The sequence below is a fragment of the Bos taurus genome, chromosome 1 (assembly GCF_002263795.3).
Source record: "Bos taurus isolate L1 Dominette 01449 registration number 42190680 breed Hereford chromosome 1, ARS-UCD2.0, whole genome shotgun sequence".
Lineage (NCBI taxonomy): Eukaryota > Metazoa > Chordata > Mammalia > Artiodactyla > Bovidae > Bos > Bos taurus.
The window spans coordinates 44,714,759-44,733,619 of record NC_037328.1 but is presented as its reverse complement, the minus strand read 5'-3'; the positions used below and the strand labels follow the sequence as shown (position 1 = coordinate 44,733,619).

The 18,861-nt window shown below is 40.4% G+C and overlaps 1 protein-coding gene across 16 annotated transcripts in view; it reads right to left on the bottom strand.

The window, feature by feature from the left end:
- Positions 1 to 3,120: 3,120 nt before the first annotated feature.
- The window catches only part of LNP1 (leukemia NUP98 fusion partner 1), a 43,038-nt gene continuing 27,297 nt past the window's right edge, over positions 3,121 to 18,861 (bottom strand). For 8 of the 16 annotated variants that reach the window (XM_059893090.1, XM_059893145.1, XM_059893115.1 and 5 more), the window contains 4 exons: positions 18,610 to 18,807; positions 10,037 to 10,090; positions 9,722 to 9,952; positions 3,121 to 5,660 (listed from right to left, as the gene is read on the bottom strand). In XM_059893090.1, the coding sequence (XP_059749073.1) occupies positions 5,511 to 5,660; positions 9,722 to 9,952; positions 10,037 to 10,090; positions 18,610 to 18,768 (594 nt within the window). In that variant the 5' untranslated portion in view covers positions 18,769 to 18,807 and the 3' untranslated portion in view covers positions 3,121 to 5,510. The remainder of the gene's footprint in view (positions 5,661 to 9,721; positions 9,953 to 10,036; positions 10,091 to 18,609; positions 18,808 to 18,861) is intronic. The other 8 variants (XM_059893245.1, XM_059893302.1, XM_005201210.5 and 5 more) reach the window with 4 other exon arrangements.

Here is an 18,861-nt window from a genome sequence, read left to right as displayed (position 1 = left end):
TCAGAGTCACACTCTCAGACAATATATATATATAGCCTCAGTACTATGAGATAGGCACCTATGGGGTTCTGGGAATGCAAAGATGATTAAGATATGATTCCTGTGAACTCAGAGTTCACAGTCTAGATGGGAAGACAGATGTGTACGTAAATCATTACATGCTAAAACCCACGTGAGTTATACTACAGCACAAAAGAGAATATAATTGGACAGAGGTATTTTCATTTGGAAAGAGAAGGATGGAAGGAAGGAAGGGAGAGAGGAAAGAAGGGAGAGATAGAAGGAGGGAGGAAAGAAGGAATCAAGTATAATAAACTTTAAAATGTTATAACTACTATTAAGCCAGTTAACCCAAAAAGTAACACCATGGGTTAATCAAATTCTGATTCTTTTTAAACTCCCTAGAATTTAAAAAATAAAATTCGAGTAATACAAAAAGAGGCTTAGAGAATCAGTCAGGGTAAAGATCAGTACTGCCCCAAAGGAATGAGACAGAGAGGTAAGTTTAAATTTTCTAATAGCTACATTAAAATAGCAGAGGGACTTCTTTGGTGGTCCAGGAGTTAAAACTCTGTGCTCTCAATGCAGGGGGTCCAGGTTTGATCCCTGGTCAGGGAAGACATCATTTTGGTCAGGGAAGACATCAACAAAGACATTATCTTTGTTGCAATCAAGGGGCCTCAAGTGATGTGGTGGCAGTGAGAATGGAATTTAGTAGGTCCCAGTGATATTTAGAGGCAAAATAGGCAGAAGTTGATGATTATTGGAATGGAGAACAAAAGAAGACTACAAGATGGTTTCGACCTGAACCAAGTTCTTAGTTGACAACTGGTAAATGATAATAACCATTCACTGAGATAGGGAACCATAGCCTTGACTAGATGGACCTTTGTTGGCAAAGTAATGTCTCTGCTTTTTAATATGCTATCTAGGTTGGCCATAACTTTCCTTCCAAGCAGTAAGCATCTTTTCATTTCATGGCTGCAATCACCATCTGCAGTGATTTTGGAGCCCAGAAAAATAAAGTCTGACATTGTTTCCACTGTTTCCCCATCTATTTGCCATGAAGTGATGGGACCAGATGCCATGATCTTAGTTTTCTGAATGCTGAGCTTCAAGCCAACTTTTTAACTCTCCTCTTTCACTTTCATCAAGAGGCTTTTTAGTTCCTCTTCACTTTCTGCCATAAGGGTGGTATCATCTGCATATCTGAGGTTATTGATATTTCTCCTGGCATTCTTGATTCCAGCTTGTGCTTCTTCCAGCCCAGTGTGAAGAAAAGCTGAAGAAAGCTGAGTGCCAAAGAATTGATGCTTTTGAACTGTGGTGTTGGAGAAGACTCTTGAGAGCCCCTTGGACTGCAAGGAGATCCAACCAGTCCATCCTAAAGGAGATCAGTCCTGGGTGTTCATTGGAAGGACTGATGCTGAAGCTGAAACTCCAGTACTTTGGCCACCTTGTGCAAAGAGTTGACTCATTGGAAAAGACCCTGATGCTGGGAGGGATTGAGGGCCGGAGGAGAAGGGGACGACAGAGGATGAGATGGCTGGATGGCATCACTGACTCGATGGACGTGAGTCTGCGTGAACTCTGGGAGTTGGTGATGGACAAGGAGGCCTGGCATGCTGCGATTCATGGGGTTGCAAAGAGTCAGACATGACTGAGTAACTGAACTGAACTGAGATAGGGAACACAAGAGGAGGGAAAGACAGGGGGGCAAGAAATAATAATGTACTTTTTAAAAGTGAGTTTGAGGGAATTTCCTGGCAGTCTAGTGGTTAGGACTCCATGATTTCACTGCTGAGAGCCCAGGCTCAATCCTGGGTCTGGGAACTAAAATCTCACCAGCCTTGTGGTATGACCATAAAATTAATTTAAAAATGAGTTTGCAATGCCTATGAAAACTGCAACTAGATATATGTCTAAGGTCCAGTTGTGTGTGTGGGTGTGGTGCTCAAGAGAAAGGTCTGCATCACAGGAAGAGATTTAGGGGCAATTTGGGGCTTCTCTGGTGGCTCAGATGGTAAAGAATCTCCCTCAAGGCAGGAGACCTGGGTTCAATCCCTGGGTCAGGAAGATCCCCTGGAGAAGGGAATTGCAACCCACCAGTATTCTTGCATGGAGAATTCCATGGACAGAGGAGCCTGGCGGGCTGCAGACCATGGGGTCAGTTGGACTGAGTGAATAACACACCACATAGGTAGCTGACCCCATGGGAATGTTTGAGATTGCTCAAAAAGAATAAGGGGAGTCAGACATATGCCTAGAACACATGCCTAGACAAAGCCTAGAGGAAAGCCAACATTTAAGGGTTAAGGATTCCTCAACAAAGACTAACCAAGAATGATCAGTGAAGTCCAAGGAACCAGAGAATATAGATCATAACAACCAGAGAGGACTTCAGAAGGGAGAGAGTGGTCAGCAATGTCAGAAGCTGCCAGATAGTCAAGCTAAGGAAGTAGAGCAATGTTTTCATACAATTTGACAGTAAAGGGGACAAGAGTGACTTTGAAGAGAACAGCTTCCAAAGAAGGTAAAGATAAAAGTCACATTGCCACAGACTGAAAATTCAGGGAGGAATGTAATAGATACTCTTCAGGAAGTTTTCTGTGAAAGGAAAGATAGCTAAGGTGGTAACTCAGGGAAAACAAAGTGTTAGTCACTCATGTCTGACTTTTTGCAAGCCCATGGACTGTGGCCCACCAGGCTCCTCTGTCCATGGAATTCTCCATGCAAGAATATTGCAGTGGGTAGCCAACCCCTTCTCCAGGGGATCATCCGACCCAGGGATCAAACCTGGGTCACCTGCATTGCAGGCAGATTCTTTACCATCTGAGCCACCAGGGAAGGCCAGGGTGGTAACTATTGGCTATTAAAAGTGGTACCTACTGATATGTTGTGAGGGAAACTTTCTAAGATAGAATAGACTTGAGCACATTCTAAGTATGTTTCCTTTGTAATAACCATTAAAATTATGCACTCAACTATTTTATTGACTTTAAAAGATGTTATCACATATTATTAACTGAAATGAGTTAATGTTTGGACATAAGTTGTGTGTGTATATCTGTGCACATAGATAATATTCTGAAAAGACATAAAATAAAGTATATCTCTGAGTAAGTATAAGAATTTTTAATTTTTATTCTCTTTCTTTTATATCTTTATTATGACAAGTATTGTTTTATTTTAAAACAAATTTTAAAAAGGCAATAAATAGACAGTCATATTCAGAGAGTCCCCCCTTTTACATGTACAATGGTCCTGAAAGTGTGCTGAAAATGGACTTTCCTTCAATTTGATAAAATATAGAATAAAATTCCTAATTCTGATTTTTCCAGGTATCATCATCCTTGAAGGGGAAGAACCTTCACACGTATCCTGGTTGGAGTGGAAGGTGGCTACTCTCTCAGTCAGCCAGCCAACGCGCCCCGAGAACTCCAGGTATTTCTCCTTCCCGTGGGTGGGCCACTTCTCCCCAGACCTTTATATTGGGGCCACAGCAATGTATAGATCATCCCCACTTCTAAAATTTGGTTAGCAAGACTGAAAAGTACCCAAAGCAAAGGTGGAGAAACCAGTAATTTCCCCACAACTACAGCAGAACACAAACCTCAAAGGCAGGTCAGGTCCCGTTCTCCACCTTGGTAGCAAACACACCAGGTACTAGATTGAAGTCATCTTTTACTTGTGTGAAAAAGCATCATTGAGAGGCTACATGAAAGTATCAACCCAAAATGGTGAAGGTACAAGTTGTATGAATTGAAAGAATGCAAGTTAATGATCATCAATATTTTACTTTTATTTCACTGTTTTCCTCTTCTCTTTTTCTTTCTTTTTACTTACTATGCCAAAGTTAGTTTGTTCTTACATAAGCAATCAGTTGTGGTATAATTCTGGGAGATCTTTACAAAATAGAGATTCTTGCTACCCTTGGGCATTTAAAGATCCAAGACAGAGATAAAGAATAAAAGGAAGGCAGGAATAGAGACCCAGATGTAGAGAACAGACTTATGGTTATGGACACAGCAGTGGAAGAAAAGGGTGGGACAGATTTGAGAGGATGGCATTGAAACCTATACATTACCATATGGAAAACAGAGAGCCAGTGGGAAGTTGCTGTATGACACAGGGAGCACAAATCCAGTGTTCTGTGACAACCCAGAGGGGTGGGATGGGGAGCGGAGGGAGCTTCAAGAGGAGGGGACATATATATATATATATATATATATATATATATATATATATATATAAAATATACACTTATGGCTGATTCACATTGTTATATGGCAGAAACTAACACAACGTTGTTAAGCAATTATCCTACAATTAAATTTTTTTTAATTTTTTAAAAAAGAATAAATAGGGAGATTTCAACTATCTCTCCTTCTAGGGAAAAAAAATAGAATATGGGCTCAACGTGTTTAATTAACCTGACTGTGGTGATGGTTTCACAAAGAATGTCATATACATACACGTCGATCATCATGCTGAACAATTTAAATATACACAAATTTATTCATCAATTATACTTCAATAAAGCTGGAAAAAGAATAAAAAGTCCCTGCTTCAACAGCACATACAGTAACATTGGAACTTCTCTGGACACACAGAAGATTAGCACAGCGCGTGTGTAAGGGTGACATGCAGATCTGTGCGAAGCATTCCATATGTTTCAAATAAGTCATGGGTGTAATGTACAGCAAGATGACGATAGTCAACAATACTGTATTGTATATTTGAAAGTTGCTAAGAGAGTAAGTCTTAAAAGTTCTTATCATCAAAACTATAACCCACTTCCAAGTCCTGCTTTTCTCATTCACCTCTGCCCATTTACAAGCAAATCACACACAGACTAAGTCAGGACCCTCTGCCAAAGGGAAAAAGATGTCCTGCCTCAGGTTAGGAACATGAGTCAGAATGAGCTGAGTTCTGGCCTTAACTCTGATTACCTCCTCAGCAGTGAAAGACAGAACTTTCCTAAACTGCAGTTTCCTCTGCCAGCAAGTAAAAACAGTACACCCCACCTCGGGAGTGGTGAGGACTATTTCAGGTCATGCGTTCAAACTTTCCACATAGTACCTGGCACCTTTAATTACCAGTTCTCATTAAATAATGGCCATTAGACATACTTACATAATAACTTCTAGTAAGGAGTTCGAGTCACACCAATGACTTTTATTTAAGATTATTTGTGAGGCTGATGTGGAAGAAGGGTTGGTGAAGATGTGTAGGTGGCTCTTTAAATATCTCTCTTTACATTTGCAAGAATAACTTTATTCTATTAAAATACCTTTTATTCTTTTTATTCCCCTAAAAGGGCAACAGAGCAGATCATACTCTGAAAAGCAGGTGGGGTATGATGCAAGCTGTCTTGGGGAGCAGCTGAATCAACCACCCACCTGAGTCACTCAGCATCTGCAGACCCTCTTACAGGTACCGTTCCTGGGTCTGGTAAATTGGGGCTCAAAAAACAGCAGCGTCGGTAGTCATGGTGTGGAAGCAAAGGGTTATTTGAGCGCTTTTTCAGACAGGGTGGGCAGGTACGCTTCTCCATGCTCTTCCTTCCTAGAGCTCCTTTTTTCCTCCACTTTCTTGCAAGACCTCACTTCCAAAAACCGGCGTTCTCTCTCATTTCTCTCCTTTCTGCTCTCAGGTCCCTGATAAAGAAGGATTGGAAAAGGGTAGATAGCTGACAACATTCAACATTTTTCCTAATTATCAGAAATGTAGGAACCTCTAATCATTTAGGAGACTTTCACATCTTAGTTTTTAGTAATAAATTAGCACAAGCCTAAGGGTATTGCTAAAGCTTTAGTCATAAACAAAGGAAGAGGGGCCTTGGGCACCAGCAGATGGTCTGTGGAGGAAACTCAGCCTGCACATGACTCTGCCTCTAAGGTACAAAGGGATGTGATTTCACAGTAAAATTAATACTCTTCTGGTACTTTTTGAAAAAGAATGTGGCAAGGGAATCATACATTGAATGATTCTAACCTCCTCACGGTCACTAAGGGTTTGCACTAAGTTTTCAGATAAAGACTAGGTAAAGAATGAAGTGTCAAGAATGACATTCAACCACACTAACATTCCCCAACAAGTTGCCCAGGGGTCCACATTCAATGGTCAAATGAACGAACACACACTGTTGTTCTAGGATGGGGCGATATGACACCAACTAGACTAGAGACCCTACTGCTTAGATTCTACACCTAGGCGGAGGGAGACAATCAACCAATAAGCCTGAAAGGAAATAAAAAAATAACAGGTAGTTATAAATGTAATGATAACTATAAATAGGGTGATGTGATAGGGAACTGTGTGGAGACTGGGGGCAAAGGGAGAGGTGTGCTTCTTTGGTTTCCATGGTCAGAGGGTTAGTTTCAAAGCAATTACTTACAAAAGACTAGTATTGATCAATATAGTGATGGTATCTATTTACACTTCAGTTTTTTAAATAAACAAAATCATTATTCCCCCATTGTCCACTTGAATTGGAAATGCTGCAGAACTCCTGAGTGCCTATGAGGTGAACATAAGCAGTAACACTCAGATGAGCAAGGTCATGACTAGCCCAGCAGGGTGAGCTATGGGGATGTCTGGTTACTGAGGGGGTGTTATCCTCTGTACAGTGTTAAATTGTTTTCATACTGAGATTATTTCATTTCTATCTATAATGGTCCGCTAGTCAAAATCAGAAGGCAAAACAAATGATGATGCTGAGATACAGGTTAAGAGGGGCTTAAAAATTGTACTAGCCCTGTAAATGTGCCTCCAGATTATTTTCATTAGGTCCAGCACTTGTATTAAATCCATCAATCTGCTCATAATTCATATTGAGCAGCCAGGAATATCTCTAATCCTTATAAGAACAGTATAAAATAGAGAAAATATAGTGATGATTATTTGCAATTTGGCTTTTCCCTCATTGAGAATAAAGACTATGTGAAAACTGCTCATAATAATAACCTGAAATATTTTTTTCTTATCTTATCACTTAGAAACAAAGTGAGAAAAATTATTTTAAAATGCCAGTTGAGTTTTTCAATATCAAAAGGAAAAACTTTAATGTTATTGGTCATGAACAGATCACAAAAGCAGTTTTCTGGCTCTTCTTGATGCTAAAAGATGTAAAATTTAAATCTACATAGTAGTATACATTTGGCCCCCAAATAAAAGCCAATATACATCATTTTTAGATTTGCTGACAAATCACACTTTTTAATGTAGTTAGTTTCAGAAAATCACATCAATTGTTACACAGAAAAATGTTTTAAAGTATGTATTTTCCAAATTGTTTTATTTGGAATGAAGAAAAATTGTATAATATAAAAGTAATATAAAATTTAAAATATTTAAAATTATTTATCATATATATTGATCACATAATATGAAAAGCATTTTAATGATTTTGTAAATTCCTAGCAGGTTTCTAGGTTATTATACAGTTGTCCCTTAGTATCCTCAAGGGGACTGGTTCCAAAACCACCCACGGGTACCAAGATGCATGGATGCTCAAGTTCACAAGTACAGAACCCAAGGACATGAAGAGCCAACTACATACAACTATGAACAGAGTTCTTGAGTCAAAAAAGTTGAAAAGGCTGCCTTGGTTATCTTGGCACTCAAAAGGAAGAACTTGAGAAATGAATGAAACAAACATTCTTATATTTTAAGGATAAGATAATGACATCTCTTTAAGTAAGAAAATTGATTTCACATTTACACACTTATGTAAACATGTGATATGAATTTTTTCTGTGGCCAACAGAATCAACAAAGAATTGTTCTGATTAAATTTTTTTTCAAAACATATTTATATCCTTCCTTACTCTAGAAAGAATTTAAAGCAAGTCAATTCCCTGATTAATATAATTAATGACTTTAACAAGCAGTTTTGAAACAGATGTGAAAAAATATTTTATTCCTGCCAAAAGCTCATAATGTGAATCTAATCATGAGGAAATATCAGATGATTTCAAACTGAGCTTCATTCTAAAACATAACCAGCCAGTCTTATGAAAGATAAAGACTGAGGCATTGCTGCAGAAATAAAATAGCTTAAAGGGACATGAAAATCATTTGCAACACATGATCTGGAATCTTGATATAAAAAATATTATTGGGACAACTGGGAAAATAGGAATAAGGCCAATAGATAAGATATTGTGTTGGTGTTCATTTCCTGAGTTTAATTACCATACTATATTTATATCCTTGTGCCCTTGTTTGGGGGTGGGAAGGAAAGAGAGAGTAAATGTAAATGGGATAATATGTTTACGTTTAGAGGGAATCTAGGTGAAAGGTGTAGTCTTGGCACTATTCTTGCAACCTTGTTCTAAGTCTGAAAGCATATCTAAAAAAAAAAAAAGTATTAAAAAAAAAGACAAAATAGAAACCCTTAATAATGTTTAGACACAGAAAGTGACAGCTGTTCACTATTCTTCCTTCCTTATTCCTTTTTTGATCCTGTAGAGATAGCACTTACTCAAGGGGAGTCATAGATACACAAGGTCACTGCGACAAAAGTGAAGTGCCACCGTGAGGCAAAGATGCACAGTGACAATCCCAGCAGCTGTCACAGCTAGGCAGAAAGCACCAAGCTCAGGGGACCATGAGGTAGGAAGCCCATGAGTGTCTTCCCTAGCCAGTCACAGAGCGCAGCTCAAGATCCAGGTGGATCTAGCCTTACTTATTCGCTCCATCTACTACATGGCAGAAACATATCATTATTCTTCTTTTGCAAAATAAAACCAAAATCAAAGACCCAACAAAAAAGAAGTATGTTGCTCAGGGCTGCTCAGTGAACACACTGCAAAGTTGAAAAACTAACCTCCAATTAATTGGTCTCTAGTTTAGGACTTTATGTATCAGTTTTGGCATCATCAGTGGTGCTTCTAGTCTTCCCCCCATTTCCTGCCTGTTTCCCTTATGCCTCACTTGGATTCCCACGAGGCCACTGTGACCACTCCTGCTCCTGCTCTCCATGGTGTCCAGAGAGTTCCTTCTGTGTGCTTTTTAAAGATACAGGGGGCACAACGCCATCACAAACTATTTCCTACCAGATTACATAGGGGAGGATAAGAGCAATAGGGACAGCTTTTTCTTTTTCATATAGTGGAAAGAGAACAAATCACAATTATTTGTAATAAGGGTGATAGAAACAGTCTCAAAGAACTAGAGGACATTGGTAACAAAACATTCCAACCAGTACTTCTTCAGGAATTCTTCCTACACCCGATGTCTTTAAATAATAATAATTTAAAACCTTTATGTACATCTGGGCTATCTAAAACAGGTATCATTTTCCAAAGATCTCAATGCTGCTGCTGCTGCTAAGTCGCTTCAGTCGTGTCCGACTCTGTGCGACCCCAGAGACAGCAGCCTACCAGGTTCCCCCGTCCCTGGGATTCTCCAGGCAAGAACACTGGAGTGGGTTGCCATTTCCTTCTCCAATGCATGAAAGTAAAAAGTGAAAGTGAAGTCGCTCAGTCGTGTCCGACTCTTTGCAACCCCATGGATTGCAGCCTACCAGGCTCCTCTGTCCATGGGATTTTCCAGGCAAGAGTACCAGAGTGGGGTTCCATTGCCTTCTCTGAAAGATCTCAATGCCAAACTGTAAATAAGAAGCTAGATTTGTTCTCCTCAGACTGGGAGAGTACGAACTCTTTGAGTTTCCTTTTCTAAGACAGCTTAAATATTCAATAACTCTGTTACATACCAAAGAGACGGAACGTTTGGTTCTAAAGCACAGTTGCTGTTCAAAGGAGTCTGAAAATGACTGAATTTTGGAATGGGATCTTCCTTTTGATTCCAATGGCTCCTTGAATGACCCATCCCCTGAGCACTTTCTGTGATCCCGCACTTGAGTGTGGCATCGAAATCCCTGGTCCTCATAAGAATACCTTCTAGGATGGCTGGCAGACGACATCATTCTGGGAAGTACAGGAAACTGGGAATACAGAATAAAAAATGTTACAATATAAACAGACTGCACAATATTAGCACAGAGACAGAATGTCCATAGATTACTAACCAAACGAATCTCATGTTGAACTGAAATTTCATCTTCTTGATCAGTAGGACCTGTCTACAGCAATGAGGCAGTGGAGTCAATTGGTCAAAACATTAAATATCCCAAGATTAGCTTTGTTGCTCCTGTATCATTAGGGTGGTATAATCAAGTGTCCCAAGCCTTAAACTGACATGTAAAAAAAAATTCCAAAATAATCAAGTGAAAATTTTAAAGAAGCCATAAACATTAAAAAAAATAATACAAAGATGAATAGTTGTGTGATTTCTGTATAGAGAAGGAATTTCTAAGAGCAAAGAACAATAGAAGAAGTCAAAAGGAAAAAAAATCATTTAATTACATAAGTAAAGCTAATATACATGAAAACAACACAAAATTATGCAGTGGACAAAAAAAAAACAAAATATTTGCTACAAGTTACTAATATTTAATAAATACTCTGAAGATAAATAAGTATATTCACATATACATACAAACATAGAGGTCAGGTAACACAATGACAGCAACAGAAAATGATCAACAACTGGAAAATAATCAAAGACAGAGTTCAGAGAAGCCAAACTTTTGAAAGAATTGTGACATTTGCTCTCTCAATTTCTCTTACTCTCCAAACCACTCCAATCCAGCTTTTGCAGCCACATGTTAGTTAGGATATTGGTCCCCATGTTGCCAAATGCTGTGCATGTTTTAGCCTTTCGTCCTTTATGTAGCCTCCAACCCAGGTGCCTAGGGAGCCATTCTGAAACAGTCTTTCTCTTGCCTTCTGCCATGGCACTTCTTGGTTCCCCCTTCACCTTTCTGCCACTGTGTTTTAGATGTTTGCTCACTTCTCCCTTCTGTCTGCTCACAACTGCTGGAGTCCCCAGCGCTCTAAACCAGTCCTCCCTCCCTTCCTTTGCTTTCTCACCTAACACTGTCTCTCTAAATGCCTCACCCCCAGACTTCAATTTCTATCTATACCCTAGTTTCCTCATTTATACTGACTTCTCCCCTGAGCTTCTGCCCGCTCAAAACTTCCCTTCTTGGTTTCCCATAGGCACACAACCTGATCCGTCCAAATTCGAACTCATTGCCTCTCCTCCCCAAACCTGCTTCTCAAGTGCCCCTCAATTTAGAAAAGGCATCGCCATTCACCTGGTTGCTTGGGCCACCTTCCACATCCAATTGCCAAGTCAGTAGAATCCACCTCTCAAGTGTCTCTGAAAACCATTCACTTTTTTCCAGTGCCACCGTTACTACCCTAATCCAAGTCATCATTACCTTTTGCCCAGATTACAGTGGCAGCTTCCTTCCTAGTTGGAGCTATCCTGGGTTCACTCTTACTCACTTTCCCCACAGCACCCAGCATACTTAAAACAACCGCAACAAACATACGCCATCACGCTTCATCTCTTCACCCTCACCTCTTCAAGGACACAGCCTCACTGGTCGCTTCCTCCAGCTCACTTGCTCCTAGCCAGCACAGGCATTTTCACAAGAGGTCCCCTCTGGCTGTGACCCCAGCCCTTCACTACATCACCAGCTAATCGCACTTTACTCACAGTGGAAACCACACCCCCCTCAGAAAGCCTTGCCTTCCCCCTTGATTGGTCCAGGCCCCTGAGGCACTGTTAGACACTCTCCCTGAGGTCTTATACTTCTTCATGACGCTTTTCACAACTGTCGTTGATCTTCTGGTTAATTTTGTTACACGTCTCTCTTCTCCAGTAGACTGTGTGCTCCACGTGTCAAGGGCTACGTATCATTCTCTCCTAGAAACTCAGTACACAGCACTTTGCTGCCTTCACAGCATGAGTTTATTAAATATACATTCAATGAATAAAAGTATAAAGAATGAAAGAAAAAGAAAAACCAAGTGGTGAAAACTGTTTAGGCTTATTAGTAGTCAAAATTATGTTAAAATGAAATGAAAACCAATTTTGCCTTTTGGGTTAGCAAAAAAAAGTTGTTTTGTTTGTTTGTTTGTTTGTTTTAATAACACTAACACTAGCAGGAGTGCAAGGGGATAGGCACTGTCATTCCTTGCTGGTAGCAGGACTATAAATGGATACAGCTTTCTTGGAAAGCTGTTGACAATATGAATCAAAAGGCTTAAAATAAGGTCCTCATTGCACATGGGCTGCATTGTGTCATCCCTTCCCCCCCCAACCTGCCCCACCAAATTCACATATTGAAGCCCCATGTGAATAGCTCACAATGTGACTGTATTTAGGGGTAGGGCCTTTAAAAATTAACTTAAAATGAGGCCATCAGGGTGGCCCTAATCCACTCTAACTAGTGTTCTTATAAGAGGAAGAAATTGAGAGACACCAGGGACATACTCATATGGAGGAGAGACCACGTGAAAACACAGGGAGTAGACGTTTTCTACAGATGTTTTCTGTACTGATCACTTATATTGTCAGTAAAAAAAGAATAATAATACGCTAAAAAATTGAGACTGGGACACAGAAGGACAAATACTTCATGATTCCACTTATATAACATATCAGAAATGGTCAAGCTCCTAGAAGGAAGGAACAGAATGGTGGGTGCCAAGGGCTGGGGCAGTTGCTAATTAACAGGTATAACATTTCAGTGCGCTGGTTCAGACTCCACGCTTCCCCTACAGGGGGCGTGGTACCACCCTTTGTCCGAGGACGAAGATTCCACATGCCTCACGGTGCAGCCAAAATAAATAAATAAATAATAAGTCCTAGAGTTCTGCAGTACAACATTGTGCCTAAAGGTAACAATACTGTATCGTATACTTAAAAATCTGCCAAAGAGGGTAAATCTCGTTACATGTTCTTATCACATCAAAAATCTTAAAAAATAAAATTTAAAAGATGTGAGACTGGGAGTGAAATGTATGTGTTTGTACAAATGTTCTCTTCCATTGATAGGCATAAAAAAAATGGCAAGGGTTTCCATCACAATGTAAATAACGTGTACCCTTAATATCTCCTTATGTCAGATGAAATTTCCAGTTAGTCTGTTTAGGTGTGGAAGCTTGTGAGAAACAAGCTTTAAAAGCACTCTAATTGGTAACATAGAAACATATATTACCATATGTAAAATAGATAGCCAATGGGAATTTGTGTATGTCTCAGGGAACTCAAACTGGGGCTTGGTGACAACCTAGAGGGGTGGGATGGGGAGGGAGGCAGAAGGGAGGTTCAAGAGGGAGGGGAAACATGTATACCTATGGCTGATTCAAATGCAGAAACCAACATAATACTGTAAAGCAATTATCCTTTGACTAAAAATAAATAAACACACACACATAAAAAGCACTCTAATTGGTTACATGGAAATTTTCCCACTTTTAAAAATGTTTTCTTAGTAAGCAAGCTCTACTTTTGGAATTTTATATGCCCTTCTAATGCAATTTCCCCCACAAAGACTTGAATCAACGCCCTCAAAAGCTTTTTTTTTTTTTTTCAAGGTGTGGAATGTCACTTCCACGTCCATGGATCAACCTTATCCATCTGTCTCCTGTGCTGTGAGGCAGGTCCTCGTGTGAGGCATGGGATCCCCCACACTCTGAGCTCATGGCCTGGGCTCCCGGCTCCTGTCTCCTGTGCTGTGACGCAGGTCCCCGTGTGAGGCATGGGATCCCCCACACTCTGACTCATGGCCTGGGCTCCCGGCTCCCAGGCTCCAAAGCCTGCAGCAGGCATGGACTTGCTGGAGCAATTATCACCCCGGAGTTAGTAGTGCTCTCACCAGAAAACAGTGCTCTGAACAACCTTCCTATTTCTCACAGGGATGCCAGAAAACCATTTCTGTCCAAAAAACATCCTATGCACTCTTGACTCCAAGCCATAGGTTCTTCCCTTTTGAAAATATAGTTATGTAACACCTTCACTCCAAGAACTACTTGAAGTTTTTTATTCTGGGTTTAATTATAATCACCCTTCAATTGTACCCCTCCTGCCCTCTGAGTAAATGCAAGCACCTGAGCATGATGAGAAATAATCGGGGAAAAGATCCAGGTGTTGAGATAATTAAGACCCATGTTGAATCTTAGTGCACTGTGTGTGTCAGGCTCTCTGGGGACCAGGCCTTATCTCTAATCTCTGAACAAATCCTACAAGGGAGTCATTCTTCCCCTTTCACAGATGAGGAAAATGAATCTTAGTTTGGCTAAGAGACTTGTCTAAGACTTACATGACTAGTGACTTTATGGAGATGCTTAAGCATAAGATGTCTCTTCCTTGGATTATTGTTGTTGTTTAGTGACTAAGTCACGTCTGGCTCTGTGACCCCACAGAATGGAACCTGCCAGGCTCCTCTGTCTACAAGATTTTCCAGGCAAGAATACTGGAGGGGGTTGTCATTTCCTTCTCCAGGGGATCTTCCCAACCCAAGGATCAAATCTGCATTTCCTGCTTGGCAGGCTGATTCTTTACCACTGAGCCACCTGGGAAACCCCTTAATCAGATTAATAATCCCAAATTTGTATCTTCAACAACAGCAACAAGTTCATTCTATTTCTAAGTGAAACATGGCTTTAAACAATGTACCAGTTATAACAAAATCTTATTACAAAAGTAATAATAATTTGTAGGTCTTTAGGAAATAGTCTAAATGAATTTTATGTGAGGAATATTAACTGCCTATCAACAGAGCCAAGAGATTTATAAATTAGTCAATTAGCATTATACAGAAATAGCATCAGGATAAAAAGGTTCAACTGGTAAAATGGTAGGTCGATACCATCCGCTGGACCTCCTTTAGGGAAACTAAAAGACAATTTAAACTCTGACACATAGGAAAAAGAGGAGGAGGAGGGAGAGGAGGTGGGAAGGAGAGGGGGAGAAAAAGTGCTTACTTGGTACCAGGCACTGTTCTAAGCACACTGCACACACTAGTCACTGAATCCTAAGAACACCTGCATGATGTATGCACTGTCTTCATCAATCCCATTCACACAGAGGGACTCTGAGACAGAGGGAGGTTATGCAGCCAGTAGTAGACACTGGGAGGCACCTCAGAGCCCTCGCTCTTACTCACTCCACTCTGCTGCCTTCCCAGAAATTCCTCTATCTTGGCATCTATTGATAGTAGAAGAGAGGAAACAAGTCCAGGGAACATTAATGATAAATGCTCCCCTGTAGAACTGTCACTGATGCCTGAAATTTATTACTAATTTCTTTGGATCAAGCTTGTCTCCTCTTGAAATAGAATACACATTTAAGCTGAAAAACAAGGAATCACATTAGTCACGAAACTTTAGGGCATCCCCCTCGTTTCAGGCGTGAGAAATCCTCTAAGGGGGCCAAGGCCCACCCTACCCCTGTAGTGAGCAACGCTGGAGAACCACCACTGAAGTGAGATACTACAATGGCGAGAGTGTGTAACAACCCTTAGGTCAGTCAGTCAAAAAAATTAAAATTAGATATATATTCTACAGTTTTCTTCCCTGGTAGCTCAGCTGGGAAAGAATCTGCCTGAATGCAGGAGATCCTGGTTCAATTCCTGGGTCAGGAAGATCTGCTGGAGAAGGGATAGGCTACCCGCTCCGGTGTTCTTGGGCTTCCCTCGTGGCTCAGATGGTAAAGAATCTGCCTGCAAAACGGAAGACCTGAGTTCGATCTCTGGGTTGGGAAGAGCCTCTGGAGAAGGGAACAGTTACCCACTCCAGTATTCTGGCCTGGAGAATTCCATGGACAGAGGAGCCTGGTGGGATACAGTCCACGGGGTCACAAAAAGTCGGACATGACTGAGCGACTTTCACTTCATTTCACTTCTGCAGTTTTAAATTGAGACTATAAAGACAGAATATAAAATTGGTTAAAGGTGATTGTTGTTAAAAAGAAAAAAAAATCCCTTGGGGTACAGATAGGTAAGAGGTTTATTTTGAACCCCCTCAAATGATATGATGTGGACTAGCACATGTTGTGCCTATGTGAGCATCGAAGAAGCACTGAGAAAGCCCAAGGCCAGGGAACTCAGTTCCCCCGGAAGAGGTCTATCATTCAGCATAATCCTCACTTCCACTAGGCCCTAACTGTGTAGAACAAGGCTAAGAGAACCACATTAATCTGAAGATGACTAGAAAGTCAAATCAACTACTTACAATTCACTTTCAGTGAGTAGAATAAATAAGGGATATGGAGATTTTTCTACTTCAAGTTTGTATCCGTGTGACAATGGAGGGAGGAAGATTTGTTCAATAATGAGAAAGACGAAAAAAAAAAATTTTTTTTTTCACACAAGCACCTCAAGACAGTAAAGTTAGATTTTTAATTTGATTTAAATCAGCAATCACAGATTATAATGAGTCTTGTCAAAAAGTCGTGTGTGTTCTCTATATCTAAGAAATTAGTAATAAATTTCAGGGATCAGTGACAATTCTACAGGGGAGCTTTTATCATAATGCTCCATGGACTTGTTTCCTCTCTTCTACTATCGGTAGAAGCCAAAAGTAGCAGTGTTCTCTAAGATGGAGCAAGCTTTATACCTTGTCTACCTCATTCTTTCTGCCGAATTTGTATTTTCCACCAGCTTGGACACGCCACAAGCACAGACGCCATATACGTCTTCTTTTCCCCTGTAATCCTATTGTGCCTTGAACAACAACTGGCGCACAATCGGTGTTCGATAAATATGTGTAATGATTTAATGTTCCATCACTATGGTTTTGCAAGAATCGTGAGGCTGAAGACTTATAGTGGAAACCACATGCAAATAGCAAATAAGGGGAAAATTCTTCACGTGAATATAAAACTGATGGATGTAGGCTAACAGGTTGCAACAGGGGAGAAGCCTTTGAGTGGAGCAGTGGGGAGAGACAAAACAAAGATAAGGCTAAGAGTAAGCTTTTTTCTTTTAAGTTGTGTCTGAGCTCAAAGCAAAACACAAAACTTGAAAACCTAATTGTTCTCATATCTCCAAAGTAAGAAAAATTTGAGCACATTTTAGAGTCAGGAAAAGTTAAGTATCCAACTACAGATTCACTTCAGAAACACAGGCATTGTGTGAGGAGGGATGAGGAATCAGGCCCTCCATCCTCCAGGACTCTGCCTCTTTTGCCCGGGGTCCCCCAGTCTGCGCTCTGTGTTTCGTGCTCTCTCTGCTCAGTTAGGTCGTCATGTTTCGCCCGTGCTTTTGTTTCCTTAAATAAACACATGCTTTCTGCATGCTAGTCTGCTAATTATGGAATTGTCAACTCGGAGAATCGAAACAGGTTAACTCGGGCAGATGCCCAAAGCCAGTGTGAGCAGGAAAAGATAGATGGATCCTCTTTAGAAATGTTATACAAAGAAATTCTGCTATTCTCCGATAGTTTAAGGCAAACAACATTGCAACCCACAAGTGGACTCTCTAAATAAGGTAGATCATCCTAGTTTTTAAAGTCTAATAAATGCTAAAATCTATTCAAGAAACTATTATTTTATGTCATGTTTATTTGTTTTCATATTTTGGTGGCTCCAAAGGGCTGTTGTGATAAACAGTGAAACTCATTTTTTTTCTCTTTGTTTCTCCCTGGTTCTTGCTGTTTGGCTAAACACTAGTCATATTCCTGGTTCACACATTATGAATACCTCCCTCAGTGTGGGCCATAAAAGATTAAAACATGAGCATAATAAGCAAGGGTTTATTTTATAACAGAATTATGGAAAGTGAGACTGGAAGGGTTCTTGTAGATCATCAAGTGCAACCTCTGTCTTTTTTCACTTAAAGAACCTGCAGTTCAGTGAAGTGTTGAAATGCTCCCTTGGTCCCTGATTATGCTTTTTAAGAGAAGTATTTTCAAATATTTGTGTCTCAAAGAGGTCTCATTCCTCAAACTTGCTGATCATTTGGAGTATAAGACTGCTTTACATGCTTTAATATACTTCACATACATTATGCTTCTGGGAACTTCAGAGCTAAAAATAAAATAACATCACCCCTGAAACTTATTTGGTTCTGGAGTTAGCATAGCAGGGGGTTGGGGAAATATTCTCTGGTAGCTGGAATTCTAAGTGCACGTGTACCCACTGTCGAGTCCACACCTGGTCAGGTCCACCTATTTCCCTCTCAAGAGCTCTCCTGTCCCCTGCCTAGCCATGGAAAAACAGTGCTGAGAGTGGTAGAATGTTGGCTTTCTCTCCCACCAGGAAACTAAATGAGAACCTGATGAAAGAGTACATCAAATTGATCAGGGGTAGTGACTTATTAAGTAGAATCCCCAATTCCTTAGATGCCACCAAATAGTGGAGCTATTTTCAGTATTTCAAAAAGACTGCTGGAAATCAAACAGTGATCCACACCAGTGTTACACAGACTATAACATCAGGTTTCTTTCCTTTGGCTTGAATTATATTACCTCTCAATAGGATTATCCCAGGCTTATCAGGAGCTCCGAGTAGCAGTTAAATATATCTTAGGTTGCTAAAAATGAAGGAATCATTACTTAATAGATGAAAATCAGGTCCTTTGGAGGACAAGATAAAATGATAAAAGGGATTTTTGTGAGTATAAAAAAAGGTTTGGAAGTACTCATTTCAACCAAAGAAAACTGTATCATAGGACCCTCAAAAAAATCGAAGAGAAAGCCCCCTCCCCTAGTTTGGTTCTCCCCTGGTTCCATTGTAACAACTCACTGGGCAGGGCAGGGAGCTTTTCCTGTAACTGGCGTCTTGTGATCCACGGCGGTCCCGGAGTCCTCGCTCATCCTCCTCTATCCAGCTGTGACCCCAGAAGCTGCTCATCCATTTGGCAAAAGACACATCATCATCATCATCATCATCTTTGTGCTCCATGTAAAGGCGCTTCAGAATATCCAAGGCCTGTCCCTAAATCTAGCAGAGAGAAATATCACCCAACAGGGCTGACTCGATGAAACCCAGGACCTC